The 17,858-nt window shown below is 35.7% G+C and overlaps 1 protein-coding gene across 2 annotated transcripts; it reads right to left on the bottom strand.

The window, feature by feature from the left end:
* Positions 1 to 1,479: 1,479 nt before the first annotated feature.
* Positions 1,480 to 17,648, bottom strand: cgref1 (cell growth regulator with EF-hand domain 1). Of its 2 annotated transcripts, XM_059355707.1 has the most exons (7): positions 17,174 to 17,648; positions 15,756 to 15,861; positions 14,862 to 14,930; positions 10,382 to 10,455; positions 10,107 to 10,231; positions 9,869 to 9,970; positions 1,480 to 2,451 (listed from the first exon to the last, which is right to left on the bottom strand). In XM_059355707.1, the coding sequence occupies exons 1-7, from the start codon at positions 17,181 to 17,183 to the stop codon at positions 2,209 to 2,211; spliced, it is 729 nt and encodes a 242-aa protein (XP_059211690.1). In that variant the 5' UTR covers positions 17,184 to 17,648; the 3' UTR covers positions 1,480 to 2,208. The 2 variants fall into 2 exon arrangements, with proteins under 2 accessions (XP_059211690.1, XP_059211695.1); XM_059355712.1 differs by lacking the exon at positions 17,174 to 17,648 and having other exon boundaries at positions 15,756 to 15,871.
* Positions 17,649 to 17,858: the final 210 nt, after the last annotated feature.

Below are 17,858 nucleotides of genomic sequence, written 5' to 3' on the forward strand. Positions count from 1 at the left end.
TGGAGTTAGCCCACAGTCAGCATTTCCATCTGGATATTTTAGATCATTGTATAAAATTTCATTTACTGAGACAGAGGACCGATTTATATCACCCAACTCTAAATACAGCCTGCTCTTCATCCCTAGATTGTAATGTTTTGTATTGTATTATGTTGCTTTATATTAGTAATTTGTTTTGTATTTAATTTTTTCAGATTCAGAAATGAAAACTGGTATGGGCATAAAGATTTTTTCTTTTCAGCTGTTCATATCTCACACTTAAAATTCAGTTCTTGATTTGATGGCAGCTTGTGAATAAAAAACTGGTGCGACACAAGGTGGAAATATGATGTTAGATGACAAGTTGTTAGCTGTTAATCAGATGTTATTTCAGTTAAGTTCAGGCTGGCTCTTGTAGCATTCATAAATCTTTTCATCACCAGTAAGTCTCATGCATTAAGTTATATGAAGAAAAATAATCGCTGTCCCAGTACACATAATTAATCTGTGCAAACCATCAATTTGTTTTTCTTATTGAAGTTTTCCCTATTTTATTTGCAGAGTAATATCCAGTGTTTTTAGATACTATGTTTGTGCCTTTTAGACTTTTACTGATTTATTTTGAAATCTGACAAATCCAACAGATCTTAGAAACAGCAGGTACAGTAAAGACAGAGTGGCAAAACATTTTTTGCTTTATTTTCTCCAGCTGTATAAACACATAAATGTTTAAAAAGGGCAAACGAAAAAATACAACAAAATAGTAAACCCTTTTATAATGTAAACACATTTCAAGTTTGCAGAATAAAACCACATTTATTATAACATTACATCCATTATTACCTGTGTTTCAATGGAGCCTTCCTTCAGCTCATTATTAATGAAGATGACATTTTTTAAGCCTGTTCTTTAGAGTGGTTGTAGAAGGCTTGTAGAACCTGATAATGTAATAAATTCCCGATAATGTAATAACCCTGATAATGTAATAAAAATCTGCACTTGAGTCCATTGAAAATGTAATAAAACCTGATAATGTAATAACTTCCCGATAATGTAATAAAGTGCATTTCCCAATAATGCAATACACTTTTTTTAAATTAAATTATTACAATATTGGGGAATTATTACATTATCAGGACTTGGGAAATGAAGGCTAACCTGATAATGTAATAACCTCCCATTAATGTTATACTTTATTACATTATTGGTAAAAAGTGTATTACATTATTGGGAAATGCACTTTATTACATCATCGGGAAGTTATTACATTATCAGGTTTTATTACATTTTCAATGGACTCAAGTGCAGATTTTTATTACATTATTGGGGTTATTACATTATCGGGAATTTATTACATTATCAGGTTCTACAAGGGTGTCACTCAGTCAGTGTACTGTTATTTAATTCCATGGATCCCAATTCATTCAGGCACATTAAAATCCTCATCAAAATATAATCCTCACTGAATCATATACAAGTGCATCAAAAGAAAGACGTAGCCAATAGTAACGTAATTGTATTTGGTAAATGAAGTCACTGTGTACACTGAGAAAATACTTAAGAAAGACCAAATGTAATGTCATGGCTAAATTGACCAGTTTAACTGATTAACAGTCTGGTGCATAACTACTTGGTGCAAATCGTAGCCTTAAGTGGGTCAGTCAGACACAATAAGGCCTATCAGTGTGTACATGAAACAAGTCTCTACATCAACACATGCATTCAAAATAGGATCGTGTTTATAGGAATAACAGAAAAAGATAAATAAATCCAATTAGTGCAAATAAAGTAGGCCAACACATTTTACACTTTTCAAATGAAAAAAAAAAGATGATCAACTGTTTTACTTGCTAGGAAAAGAAAGCTAAGTGCTAATCCCTATTATGATGGCTTCCCTTTTACTAATAGGAATAATATTGCATTTTGAATTCAGCACTTTTGTCCTTTACACAACTCTAGAGATCTTTGCATTCACTATTAAAACGTATAATTAATGTTTGCAGAAAAAAAAAACGTTGACAGGAGTACTTTCAATACATTCATTCTCTCATTAATCAAATGCCTATGTGTTTAACAGTCAAATGAAATGAAAAGTGGAATCTCAGAGAAAAAAAGAAAGGTAATCTGTGGGGATGTAGAATAAAAATAAGTTGTATTAGTGGTATTTTTAGCTCTGTTATCAGTCCTCTGTTGACTCAGGAGAAGTTATTATGTGGATTATGTGTACATTCACATCTCTGGTTGCCCCTGATGAACAGGGACTTGGTGGTCCTGCTTATGTTCTGCTGCTAGGGCTTCTGGGATTTGTTGTCCATGCTGTTCATCTACTTGGTTTATAAGCTCCTCCTCTTTTGTCTTTCCTTCATCTTGAGGCTGCGGCTCCTCCCTCTGCTCTGCTGCAGCTGCTTCCTCCTCGTCAGTACTGGGGTTTGACAGCTTCTCCTGGTCAGATGCATTGTTGTTGCTTGAGTCCTGTGGTTGAAATAGTAAGTTACAGTTTTTTTACAACCCGTTGTTCAATACTTTTAATGCTTTTTCAAAACTCTTCACACATTTACCACACCCCACAGCCTGTGTGGACGATACAATTAACATTAAATTCTTCTTCTTTTGACACAAAATACACACATTTTACATGTTTAAAATTAGTTTTAACTAATTTTACACACAAGCTCAATCAAAACCAAAACAGTAGATGTTAACTGGTGAATTTTCAATCGCTTTCACACAGTTTGTCATGTTCAAAACTAATGGATTGAAGATTACATTGATCACAGCTTCAGCTCCTTTTTCTTTTTGTCTATTTGACAATACAGTAATGAATGACAGCTGATTTTTTCCCTCTTTACTTTACTGTAAGTCATTTTCATTTGCAATACAGTAAAGTGTTTCCTACAAATCCTGTCATTTACTGTCTTCTTCTCTCATAAACATTCTGTAAAGCTGCTCTGACATGGCTCGCTCACTTTTTGAACTGAGTGTTGTACAAAAAAAAAGAACAAAATTCATGGCCAACAAATGAAAAATGAATCATCACAAACATTATCTCTATGGAGTCTTGGGCTATTTTGTCCATTTTTGAATCCTTCTCATGTCTTTTCATGTCTTTGTAAGTCATTTTGTGTCTTTTTTTTCATTTTGTGTCTTTTTATGTCTTGTTTTGGTCATGTTGTGTCTGTTTTTAGTCATTTTGTGTCTTTTTGTGTCTTTGTAGTAATTTTGTGTCTTTTTTGGTCATTTTGTGTCTTTTTTAGTCCTTTAGTCCAACATAAAATGTGATTTTGAATCTTTTTTTTACTTTCAAAACACTATCATGCTCAATAAAGAATTTGAAATGTGAACAAAGGTGTCAAATCTAACATAAAAGAGGGTTCCATCCAGTTCTATCATTTTATACTAAATATATTTGAGCTTGTCTCCAGTTTTACTTGGTATATCATCATCAAACTGAAACTGGCCTCATGGAGTTTACAGCCAGAACTTTAGAGGTAAATTTACAGTAGGGCTCCACGCTGCTTTGTTTTCTAGTCTGGATGGAGTCAACAAGTCTGGATTTGGAGCTTTTGGAGACTCCAGAGGGTTAAGTTACATGTATGATCAATACAATAATCAGAAAAAGGGAAAAAATTAGATTTGACACATGCAAAGTGATTGAGTTTGTGTTATTCCATCAGTTGTCAGTGTTTTTTATGACACTGTGCTGTGACTGACTAAATGTTTCTGTTGAAGACAACGTGTGTCAGTGTTTTGGTAGATTTGGTCAACTGTGTTACAGTTTTTCAAAACCGCTATGACCCGTTGTTCAATACTTTTACCGCTTTTTCAAAACTCTTCACACAGTTACCACAACATCAGCCTGTGTGGGCGATACAATTAACACAATTCTTCTTCTTTTGACACAAAATACACACATTTTACACATTTAAAATTAGTTTTAACTCCTTTTACACACAAGCTCAATCAAGACCAAAACAGTAGACGTTAACTGGTGAATTTTCAATTGCTTTCACACAGTTTGTCAAAACAGAAAACCTCATGTTCAAAACTAATGAATTGAAGATTACATTGATCAGCTTCTGCTCCTTTTTCTTTTTGTCTATTTGGCAATACAGTAATGAATGACAGCTGATTTTTTTTTTACCTCTTTACTCTACTGTAAGTCATTTTAATTTGCAATACAGTAAAGTGTTTACTGCAAATCCTGTCATTCACTATCTTCTTCTTTCATACGTAAACATTCTGCAAAGCTGCTCTGACATGGCTCGTTCACTTTCTGCACTGAGTGTTGTACAAAAAAGGACCAAAATTCATGGCCAACAAATGAAAAATGAAGAACATCATCACAAACATTGTCTCTATGGAGGCTATTTTGTCCATTTTTGAATCATTTTCATGTCTTTTCATGTCTTTGTAAGTCATTTTGTGTCTTTTTTAGTCATTCAGTCCAACATAAAATGTGATTTTGAATCTTTTTTTACTTTCAAAACACTATCATGCTCAATAAAGAATTTTACAGTAAATGTTGCAAATGTGAACAAAGGTCGCAAATACAACACATAAGAGGGTTCCATCCAGTTCTATCATTTTATACTAAATATATTTGAGCTTGTCTCCAGATTTACTTGGTATATCATCATCAAACTGAAACTGGCCTCATGGAGTTTACAGCCAGAACTTTAGAGGTAAATTTACAGTAGGGCTCCACGCTGCTTTGTTTTCTAGTCTGGATGATGAAGAAGTCATGCTTTGGAGCTTTTGGAGACTCCAGAGGGTTAATTTACATGTATGATCAATACAATAATCTGTTGATTGTAAAAGAAAAAGGAAAAAAGTCGATTTGACACATGCAAAGTGATTGAGTTTGTGTTATTCCATCAGTTGTCAGTGTTTTTTATGACACGGTGCTGTGACTGACTAAATGTTTCTGTTGGAAGACAACGTGTGTCAGTGTTTTGGTAGATTTGGTCAACTGTGTTAGTGTATTATTGTGTTTTGGAAGAGTGTGTCTGTGTTTAGTTACACTGGGTGATTTTGACCATGAAATTAACTGTTTGGGGGATTGAGTGTATCAAGTGTGATGTGCGTTAACAGTTTTGAAAAAGTTTTTAAGGTTCTGACAAACGGGTCATAGCGGTTGTGAAAAACTGTAGTGTATTATTGTATTTTGGAAGTGTGTGTCTGTGTTTACAGTTTTTTACAACCGCTATGACCCGTTGTTCAATACTTTTAACGCTTTTTCAAAACTCTTCACACAGTTACCACAACATCAGCCTGTGTGGACGATACAATTAACACAATTCTTCTTCTTTTGACACAAAATACACACATTTTACACATTTAAAATTAGTTTTAACTCCTTTTACACACAAGCTCAATCAAGACCAAAACAGTAGATGTTAACTGGTGAATTTTCAATTGTTTTCACACGGTTTGTCAAAACAGAAAACCTCATGTTCAAAACTACTTATTGTTTTGAGAAATGCATTAACTGTTGTGCAAATGTTAATAGTGATGTGAGAAATGCACCAAAGTGACTGAGAAAATTTGGCAAAAAATGCACATTGATTCACAGTAAGCCGACGTGCAGACTGGATGAACAAATGTACATTTCTTTCCCTTGTAAGATGATTACAGTTTTTCACAACCGCTATGACCCGTTGTTCAATACTTTTACCGCTTTTTCAAAACTCTTCACACAGTTACCACAACATCAGCCTGTGTGGGCGATACAATTAACACAATTCTTCTTCTTTTGACACAAAATACACACATTTTACACATTTAAAATTAGTTTTAACTCCTTTTACACACAAGCTCAATCAAGACCAAAACAGTACATGTTAACTGGTGAATTTTCAATTGTTTTCACACGGTTTGTCAAAACAGAAAACCTCATGTTCAAAACTAATGAATTGAAGATTACATTGATCACAGCTTCTGCTCCTTTTTCTTTTTGTCTATTTGGCAATACAGTAATGAATGACAGCTGATTTTTTTTTACCTCTTTACTCTACTGTAAGTCATTTTAATTTGCAATACAGTAAAGTGTTTACTGCAAATCCTGTCATTCACTATCTTCTTCTTTCATACGTAAACATTCTGCAAAGCTGCTCTGACACGGCTCGTTCACTTTCTGTACTGAGTGTTGTACAAAAAAGGACCAAAATTCATGGCCAACAAATGAAAAATGAAGAACATCATCACAAACATTGTCTCTATGGAGGCTATTTTGTCCATTTTTGAATCATTTTCATGTCTTTTCATGTCTTTGTAAGTCATTTTGTGTCTTTTTTAGTCATTCAGTCCAACATAAAATGTGATTTTGAATCTTTTTTTACTTTCAAAACACTATCATGCTCAATAAAGAATTTTACAGTAAATGTTGCAAATGTGAACAAAGGTCGCAAATACAACATAAGAGGGTTCCATCCAGTTCTATCATTTTATACTAAATATATTTGAGCTTGTCTCCAGTTTTACTTGGTATATCATCATCAAACTGAAACTGGCCTCATGGAGTTTACAGCCAGAACTTTAGAGGTAAATTTACAGTAGGGCTCCACGCTGCTTTGTTTTCTAGTCTGGATGATGAAGAAGTCATGCTTTGGAGCTTTTGGAGACTCCAGAGGGTTAATTTACATGTATGATCAATACAATAATCTGTTGATTGTAAAAGAAAAAGGAAAAAAAGTAGATAAGAAACATGCAAAGTGATTCGGTTTTGTGTTCTTCCATCAGTTGTCAGTGTTTTTTATGACACGGTGCTGTGACTGACTAAATGTTTCTGTTGGAAGACAACGTGTGTCAGTGTTTTGGTAGATTTGGTCTTCTGTGTTAGTGTATTATTGTATTTTGGAAGTGTGTGTCTGTGTTTAGTTACACTGGGTGATTTTGACCATGAAATTAACTGTTTGGGGGATTGAGTGTATCAAGTGTGATGTGCGTTAACAGTTTTGAAAAAGTTTTTAAGGTTCTGACAAACGGGTCATAGCGGTTGTGAAAAACTGTAATCTTAGGCAGAAACTTCAGTCAACAAGTGTTTCCATTTGAGCAGGATACAGTGGTTTGAACCAGCAGACTGCTACTTGATACACCATGAACAGAGCAGCAGGGCGGCTCACTAAGTATCACTGTTGTTTTCCACCTGCTACATGTACGATGTGATATGTAAGCAAACTGGAAAATCAGCTAAAACAGGAATACCTTCCTTTGAATACAATGCTTTATACAGTTTTTCACAACCGCTATGACCCGTTTGTCAGAACCTTAAAAACTTTTTCAAAACTGTTAACGCACATCACACCTGATACACTCAATTCCCCAAAAAGTTAATTTCATGGTCAAAATCACCCAGTGTAACTAAACACAGAGACACACTTCCAAAATACAATAATACACTAACACAGTTCACCACATCTACCAGAACACTGACACAAGTTGTCTTCCAACAGAAACATTTAGTCAGTCACAGCACAGTGTCATAAAAAACACTGACAACTGATGGAATAACACAAACCGAATCACTTTGCATGTTTCTTATCTACTTTTTTTCCTTTTTCTTTTACAATCAACAGATTATTGTATTGATCATACATTTAAATTAACCCTCTGGAGTCTCCAAAAGCACCAAATCCAGACTTCTTCATGACATCCAGACTAGAAAACAAAGCAGCGTGGAGCCCTACTGTAAATTTACCTCTAAAGTTCTGGCTGTAAACTCCATGAGGCCAGTTTCAGTTTGATGATGATATACCAAGTAAAACTGGAGACAAGCTCAAATATATTTAGTATAAAATGATAGAACTGGATGGAACCCTCTTATATGTTATATTTGCAACCTTTGTTCACATTTGCAACATTTACAATTCTTTATTGAGCATGATAGTGTTTTGAAAGGAAAAAAAAAGATTCAAAATCACATTTTATGTTGGACTAAAGGACTAAAAAAGACACAAAATGACCAAAAAAAGACACAAAATGACTTACAAAGACATGAAAAGACATGAAAAGGATTCAAAAATAGACAAAATAGCGCAAGACTCCAGATAATGTTTGTGATGATGTTCTTCATTTTTCATTTGTTGGCCATGAATTTTGTCCCTTTTTTGTACAACACTCAGTACAAAAAGTGAACGAGCCATGTCAGAGCAGCTTTGCAGAATGTAAAGAAAGTAAAGAAGAATACAGTAAATGACAGGATTTGCAGTAAACAAAAAAAATCAGCTGTCATTCATTACTGTATTGTCAAATACACAAAAAGAAAAAGGAGCAGAAGCTCTGATCAATGTAATCTTCTATCCATTAGTTTTGAACATGAGGTTTTCTGTTTTGACAAACTGTGTGAAAGCAATTGAAAATTCACCAGTTAACATCTACTGTTTTGGTCTTGATTGAGCTTGTGTGTAAAAGGAGTTAAAACTAATTTTAAACGTGTAAAATGTGTGTATTTTGTGTTAAAAGAAGAAGAATTGTGTTAATTGTATCGCCCACACAGGCTGATGTTGTGGTAACTGTGTGAAGAGTTTTGAAAAAGCGGTAAAAGTATTGAACAACGGGTCATAGCGGTTGTGAAAAACTGTAAGAAAGTAGCTTCCTCCAGGAGTCATGTGACTGTCCAGTAAGTACATGGCCACCATTCCTGCCCTCTTGTGGCTAAAAATAATACTGAATGACTTTACTACTATACCTACAGCAGGGATGGGCAACTTACAGTTTTTCACAACCGCTATGACCCGTTGTTCAATACTTTTACCGCTTTTTCAAAACTCTTCACACAGTTACCACAACATCAGCCTGTGTGGACGATACAATTAACACAATTCTTCTTCTTTTGACACAAAATACACACATTTTACACATTTAAAATTAGTTTTAACTCCTTTTACACACAAGCTCAATCAAGACCAAAACAGTAGATATTAACTGGTGAATTTTCAATTGCTTTCACACGGTTTGTCAAAACAGAAAACCTCATGTTCAAAACTAATGGATTGAAAATTACATTGATCACAGCTTCTGCTCCTTTTTCTTTTTGTCTATTTGGCAATACAGTAATGAATGACAGCTGATTTTTTTTTTACCTCTTTACTCTACTGTAAGTCATTTTAATTTGCAATACAGTAAAGTGTTTACTGCAAATCCTGTCATTCACTATCTTCTTCTTTCATAAACATTCTGCAAAGCTGCTCTGACATGGCTCATTCACTTTCTGTACTGAGTGTTGTACAAAAAAGGACCAAAATTCATGGCCAACAAATGAAAAATGAAGAACATCATCACAAACATTGTCTCTATGGAGGCTATTTTGTCCATTTTTGAATCATTTTCATGTCTTTTCATGTCTTTGTAAGTCATTTTGTGTCTTTTTTAGTCCTTCAGTCCAGCATAAAATGTGATTTTGAATCTTTTTTTACTTTCAAAACACTATCATGCTCAATAAAGAATTTTACAGTAAATGTTGCAAATGTGAACAAAGGTGTCAAATCTAACATATAAGAGGGTTCCATCCAGTTCTATCGTTTTATACTAAATATATTTGAGCTTGTCTCCAGATTTACTTGGTATATCATCATCAAACTGAAACTGGCCTCATGGAGTTTACAGCCAGAACTTTAGAGGTAAATTTACAGTAGGGCTCCACGCTGCCACGTTGGTGTGTGTTTGTGTTTAGTTACACTGTGTGATTTTGAGCATGAAATTAACTGTTTGGGGAATTGTGTGTTTCAGGTGTGATGTGCGTTAACAGTTTTGAAAACTTTTTTTAAGGTTCTGGCAAACGGGTCATAGCGGTTGTAAAAAACTGTAATGTACATGCAGTCAACCTTAGCTCCTTGTGGCTTAAAGGCAATCGATCCATGACATGAGAACTACCTGTGTAAATGGACAGTACCTGTGTGTGAGGTAATGAAGGAGACAGCATCTCGGATGGAGCCAACAGGCCATCCTGGTTTAGATCCTGAGTCTGGAGTAAAAAATCTACCATAGACACCACCTGGCACACACACACACACACACACACACACACACACACACACACACACACACACACACACAGTACAGGTCAGATAAGCAGGTCAAACAGTATGAAAGCGTTTGGTATGCCTGAGTAGACGGCCACTCCTCCTCACCAGCTCATTGGCCTGTGCTCCAGGTGTATGATGGGAGTTGTAGTCTGAAAGTAGCTTCATCATCTCCAAGCCATCCAGGAGCCCACTGCGATCATAGTCATAAAGACGAAACAGGAAGAACACCTCTGATACAAAGCAGGAGAAGAATGGCTTGTTAAAGAACTGCAGATGTAAATCATTTAGATTTATCTGCACAGTTTAAAAAAGATCCAACATGCGAAAGATATCACCAAACAGCTGTCTCTAAAGTATTGTCAGTAGATAGAGATGTCTACCTTGCTCCCAGGTGCTGATGTCTGCCTCGCCTTGACCGTCCTTCAGACTGGATTGAATGTAACTTTGCAGCAATCTGTGGTACAAACCGCACAGAGCATGTATGTTTATGTTTGTATGTAAAATAGGGTTGTCACCATACTAAAATGTTCAACTCGATACCGATACTCAGGAAAATATTCGAACCTTGATACCATTTTCGATACCACAAGGATAAAAACAAAGACCCAAAAAAATATTAACAAGAAAAATGCAACATGTAAAAATTAACAGAACCACAGGTTAAATATTTATAATAAAAAACAGTTGTGCAAAAAGAAACTGCAACTATGATAACAAGCTTCAGGTCTGAGGTAGTGCAAAAAATAAATAAATACAATAAACAATAACAATTAGAACGATATTTTGAGGTTGTATGCTATGCACAATATTAGGGAAGCTTGATAAGTCGACTTTTCTCTGCTTCATTCTTGGACTTCAAGAGAGAAAATAACACTTTTCAGTCACCAACATTTATGTAAACTTATTAACTCTATGCTTATGTATACCGACACTGTGTCAATTAACGTAATATGGGCATACTACGTGCCTGAATTATTTATTTATTTATTTACGTTGTTTATAATCATTAACGTGACATCAGCCTTTAATTGCTAGCTGCGGCTAATGGCTAATAATAACATGGCCAACATTAATGCGAGCCACCGGCCACGATGACATCATTAATAGGTCAGTTTGAAAATGAAAGGTTGGGGGGGTATCGATACTTTTGAAAATGAGTATCGTATCCGGATACAACACTTTAGTATCAATATAATATATACAAATTTTTGAGTATTGATACTTTTGACAACCCTAATGTAAAACACTGAGTGGTCAGATTTCTCAAACCCTGCAGCAACTTTTGCCGTTGCTCGCTGATACAAGTAGACTCTGAGAGGCAAAAGCCAAAATTAGAATCAAAATAACTAACTGTAAAATATCCCTTTGCTAACTTTCTCTATTATTACTCTTGATTACTTATCAGGATGACTTGATTTTAAATTACTGTCATGTGGTAGGCTTCAGTTTCTTTTCTTGCGACAAATATTAAGGCAGTAGCAGTAGTTAGGGTTGGTATTAGGAGGTTTGGGTTAGTTACTACGTCACCTGAAAAAGTGATGGATAGTGCCATGAAAAACTAGTGCACTAGAAATGTTGTCCTGAAACTTCAGCCTCTGGTACTGCAGGAACATGCTGTTGGCTGACATACCCTGTAGGTCAGGGATGGGCAATTGGAGGCCCGGGGGCCACATACGGCCCGCACCCTCACTTGAAGTGGCCCTCAGTACAACTACATACATTTGAGCATGACATCTTAAAAGTGCAGTGTAAAAATGCACAAAATTACTTCTTGCAATTAATGTTTATCTGCTGTTCTTGCACTGAAAAAAAATAAAATCACAGTAGGTGGTTATTTTGTATTTGCTTCAAACCTTTTGTATTCCTATTTATACTATTATACATGCATTTGAGCATGAAATATGTTAAGTTACTGCACTGTAAACATATTTAAAATGGCAGTTTCATCATATCTGGTGAAGTGCATGGTCCTATATTTGCCCCTGTGGTAGTGATGATGAAAAACTGTGGCCCCCTCCAGCATTTACAGTTTTTCACAACCGCTATGACCCGTTTGTCAGAACCTTAAAAACTTTTTCAAAACTGTTAACGCACATCACACCTGATACACACAATCCCCCAAACAGTTAATTTCATGGTCAAAATCACCCAGTGTAACTAAACACAGAGACACACTTCCAAAATACAATAATACACTAACACAGTTGACCAAATCTACCAAAACACTGACACACGTTGTCTTCAACAGAAACATTTAGTCAGTCACAGCACAGTATCATAAAAAACACTGACAACTGATGGAATAACACAAACTCAACTGCATGTTTCACTTTGCATGTTTCATATCTACTTTTTTCCTTTTTCTTTTACAATCAACAGATTATTGTATTGATCATACATGTAAATTAACCCTCTGGAGTCTCCAAAAGCTCCAAAGCATGACTTCTTCATCATCCAGACTAGAAAACAAAGCAGCGTGGAGCCCTACTGTAAATTTACCTCTAAAGTTCTGGCTGTAAACTCCATGAGGCCAGTTTCAGATTGATGATGATATACCAAGTAAATCTGGAGACAAGCTCAAATATATTTACAGTTTTTCACAACCGCTATGACCCGTTGTTCAATACTTTTACCGCTTTTTCAAAACTCTTCACACAGTTACCACAACATCAGCCTGTGTGGGCGATACAATTAACACAATTCTTCTTCTTTTGACACAAAATACACACATTTTACACATTTAAAATGAGTTTTAACTCCTTTTACACACAAGCTCAATCAAGACCAAAACAGTAGATGTTAACTGGTGAATTTTCAATTGTTTTCACACAGTTTGTCAAAACAGAAAACCTCATGTTCAAAACTAATGAATTGAAGATTACATTGATCAGCTTCTGCTCCTTTTTCTTTTTGTCTATTTGGCAATACAGTAATGAATGACAGCTGATTTTTCTTTTTACCTCTTTACTCTACTGTAAGTCATTTTAATTTGCAATACAGTAAAGTGTTTACTGCAAATCCTGTCATTCACTATCTTCTTCTTTCATACGTAAACATTCTGCAAAGCTGCTCTGACATGGCTCGTTCACTTTCTGCACTGAGTGTTGTACAAAAAAGGACCAAAATTCATGGCCAACAAATGAAAAATGAAGAACATCATCACTTGTTCACATTTTTTAACATTTGCACAACAGTTAATGCATTTCTCAAAACAATAAGTACAAACTGTAAAACCTAGTTAATAACCTGTAAAAGCATGTCACTTGCTCTAAATGGATAGTTCATTCCTCAAAAACAAGTATTCATGTCAATGAAAGTGTGATCAAGATGAAAAGTGCTGACACCATGTTTATGAACAAGATAGTCAAATGTCTCTGTCATGTTTTCATTATGACACTTTACTCTGGAAATGTTTTCAATGTAAAAAAGTCAAATCTTGGTGATGCTACCTGAAAATGCTCCAGACACTTTATACTATTTACACAGCCATTTGAAAACTACAGTAAAGTTACACATTACTGTATTTAGTGAGGTAACTGAGTACAACACACTGAATATGTGTGTTTCATATTTTACTGCATATGCTCTTTGCAATTCTATTTTGTTTACAGCATTGTGCAAAAGGAAAAAACACCTTATTAACAACAAACATGGCGTCCCTTTGGGTCGAGCTGTGACAGTCCAGAGTCACAGTGTTTAGAAATGGTCCTCACTATGTCCTGCTGGTTCATATATGTTGTAAAGTGTTTATGGGTTTATGGATTCAGCTCTGAGTGATTGTAAGGAAGTGGCTTATCACTGGTTCAACTAATGCTTCACACAGCCTTCTCATCAGTGAAAGCTGAGCTTCACCTGAGATAAATTATTCAATTTAGGAGACATTTTCAGGGAAAAATATTTTTAAAAATATATAAAATTAGCTTGATAGATTTTGACAACTAGTTCAAGATTTCTGTATGGAATGACTCAAGCAATGAAATGAGGACTATTAGTTTTTATATGGAATGACTATTCAGCATTCACAAGTATAGTTAATTTTGACTGACATGACATAAGCAAATGATAAAGTTATAAAACAGCAGAGAGTTGTATAAAAGCACTTGATGACTGTTCAGAATCATTTATAATGTGTTGTAAGGAGAAACTGCTACTATGATGAGCACAAATGACTCAATGTTGTGGAGGTTGAACTAACTGTTGTGCAAATGTTAATAGTGATGTGAGAAATGCACCAAAGACACTGAGAAAAACTGTAATCTTATCATCTCGGGGAAAAGCAGCTGCAGCCACTTGTCACCAACCACAAGTTTACAAAGTGGATTTCCCTTTCATGTTATTCTCTGAATAAATACCACTTGTGATTTTTAATGGACCAGTTCACGTTGCTGTATAGATACGTGAGCTGAGGGTGAGCCACTGCATTTGCAAGGAGGATAATCTATGATTTCTCTGTCTCCATAAGGGGAAGTATTTCATAATTGCATAAAGCAGTGTTATTGCACATGTACTAATCTTATCAGTTTATGGTGTAGGCTACATCATTAGCACAACACAGCAGCCAAAGTCCACAGAGTGACATAACATCAGCTGTTTAGTCCACTAAGACAAACTGCATATTGAACAAATTTGGATCAGCACTAATAAGTCATGGAGTAATTTAAAAATAAAAAAACAATGCATGTCAGTAAATATATTGACTATGTTATATTTTACCATCCTCTAAAAGTTGTTTTTAAACAGACTCGACTTTAAACTTAAGGACTGCATCAATCCCTTCTTTTAAAGAAAACAGGAGCAAATGTATTGTTGAAAATTATCTGCATGTGGAACAGCAGCAAATCATCATTGTGTGTAATTCACCTGCGCTCCTCTTCGCTGGAGCCGAATGGATTGGCTAGTGAAGGAGGGCCGGCATCCACTGATTCCTCCCTGAAACATAATGATGGAGATGGAAGCACATTACTTTTTTACAGTATTTATTTCCTTGGATTCAATTTATTTATTTCTCCTCTAATAAGCAGATACAACAAAGGTGAAATATGTTTTTCTTTCTTTTAACAGCAAAAACAACAGAACTCTACTTGCCGTACATGGGACAAACTTCCTTTGCCTTTTTTAACAAAAGATCTGCTTCAAGGAAATGTTGCCGCATATTTACTTGAAACAAAAATAAAAATTATGTCTATTGTTTGTAAGAGAGAGAGAGAGAGTGAAACTTGGGAGTAGGGCAAGGTTATAATAGTTTTGGTTTTTTCATTAGTTTTAGTTTTAATTTCGTTGTCAATTTTTGTTTTCAAATTCAGTTAGTTTTTAGAGTGAGTTTGCTAGTTTTAATTTTTTTTTATTTTTTGGAAAATGCTAGTTTTTATTAGTTTTAGTTTTTTTGTAATTATTTGTTGGGTGCCAGATTCAATAAGGTCACAATAAATGTTTCCTTTATTTCCTTTGTTTGATCCATCTCAGCCCCAATAAGTTTATTAAGTCATAAAACCAGATAGATGAAATAGATTTCATATCAACCAAAAAGGTTTATGTATGAAAAAAGCTGATAAAGACAAAAACTAAGGACATTTTCATTATAACTTTAGTTAGTTTTGTAACCACAAAATACAGTTTCAGTTAGTTATCGTTTTCTAAAAAACTCTTGTTTTTATTTTTATTTCAGTTAACGAAAATGTTTTTTCAATTCTAGTTTTCGTTAATTTGTTAGTTTTCGTTAACTACAATAACCTTGGAGTAGGGTGGTGGGGTTACCTTTCTGTCCCAGGTAGACCTGGTGCAGCCCAGGCCAGGTGTATGAACAGGTACAGCAACATCACACATGAGACCGACCTGCCCAGGTGAGACTCCATGAACACACCTACAAACATGATATTAATATATATATATATATATATATATATATATATATATATATACACACACACACACACACACACACAAATATACCTCTTAGGAGACTTTCAGAGATTTTAGGGTTTCATGATGCTATACAAAGTGGATTTCCCACATGGCTACTGCTTCAGAGTATACGCCTAAATACACGATTTACATACTCATGCTAGTCTATTTATATGTAACACCTGCTCCCTACAATCATATAATTGTGTGATATATATAACAGCAATCCTGCAGCCTTTACACACATGGTGGACCTTATGGTCCATTAGGGCTGGGCGATATGGACCAAAAGTCATATCCCAATATATTCAGGCTGAATATCGATATATGATATTAATCCCGATATTTTTATCCCAAAGTGAGAGCAAATGCTCAGTCAAAGTCAAATATGACATGTCACAAGTAGTTTTATTGAAACCATTTATCTAAGTGAACATAAATACTGTATAACACGAGTAACTTTTAAAAAAAAATCAAAGCTCCATAAAGTACACATTTAAATAAAAAAAATATCTGAAATAAAAATAGCCTATGAAATAAAACAGGCCAATCTTTTTCTGAAATAAATATATTTGTATGAGAAAAGAATAATGAACACTGCAAAAGACCTAAATATGACAAACCCTAGTAAGGGCAGCATTTATATATAAAGCAGCCTGCCTGGATCAAGGATCACAGCGCAAATTTGAACTATATCGATATATGCAATATGGTCTAATTCCATATCACATTAAAAAAATATATCGATATATCTTTTATATCAACATATCGCCCAGCCCTATGGTCCATTGTGGCAAAATCAATTAAAACCTCTGTATCTATTCATAGCTCAGGGCAGACTGTCAGTGAATATGTCCATGTGTCTTCAGTGCTGCATGTAGATGCTATTATCCATGTTAAAATGCCACTGTGTGGTGTTACAGTAAGCTGGCTGTGTTGTCCTCATTGTAGTACACAGAACAACAAACTAGCTAACGTTACTGCAGTTTTCCATGTGGAGCAGCCTAGCAGCGATGCTAACACATGACCCACTGCAGCACTAACAGCAGCTCACATGCATTATAAAACACAGAGGTTTTATCATATTGTCTCCCTGTGTTGACATTACAGGCCTGTGTCAAAACAACAAATACATAAAGATCAGCACTGTTTATCTTACGGACTACGCATTTCTTCCGCTGTAGATTAAATATGTATGGGAACTGAAGTAACACACACAGTGAAGCCGACCCACAGAAATAAACAGGCTGCGGTAGCTGTAGTGGACCTACCTGTCTGCATGGCTGAAGAGGACAGTGAGAGGTTTAGTTCCTGCGGGTTCTAAGGTTCACATCTGGATCACCTCTGCCCCGCACCGCCCTGCTCGCCTCCCGCTCTGCACTGCGCAACGGCGGCTGCATGCGCGCTCCCCGCTGCCACGGAGACCGACTGTTGTGGTCAATGACGGGCTCCACGTGGAAGAGCGGAGCCGCTGGCGTGTCAGCGAGTTTGCGCAGGCTGCTGCGTCTTTACCGCCACGTCCTCACGTCCACCAGCACTGCACAATCTGGCCCCGGCATACGTCTGCTCGCTGCCTCCCATCAAACACATTCAATGAACTGTCTGTCACACGCACCCGCCTTAAGACTCGGGGTGATCGAGTCTTTGAATCAATAGCTCCCAAACTCTGAACCTCTGCCTGCCACTTACGGTCTGCGGTGTCTGTGGATTATTTTAAATGTCAAATCAAGACGTATCTGTTTAGACAGGCGTCACACTGATAAATAATCGCCTAAGTCATGTTTTGTCAAAATTGTTGTTTTTTGTCTAAATCAGTGGTTCCCAACCTTTTTCTTGAGGGACCCACATTTTTACCATTGTGAACTTTGGCGACCCCTCACTGTGTTATGGGACAGTGGTACAGTCTTAAATTTGTTAGCCACCTGTGGTCCACATAGTATCTCAGCCATTTTAATG

The sequence above is a fragment of the Centropristis striata genome, chromosome 2, assembly GCF_030273125.1.
Source record: "Centropristis striata isolate RG_2023a ecotype Rhode Island chromosome 2, C.striata_1.0, whole genome shotgun sequence".
Lineage (NCBI taxonomy): Eukaryota > Metazoa > Chordata > Actinopteri > Perciformes > Serranidae > Centropristis > Centropristis striata.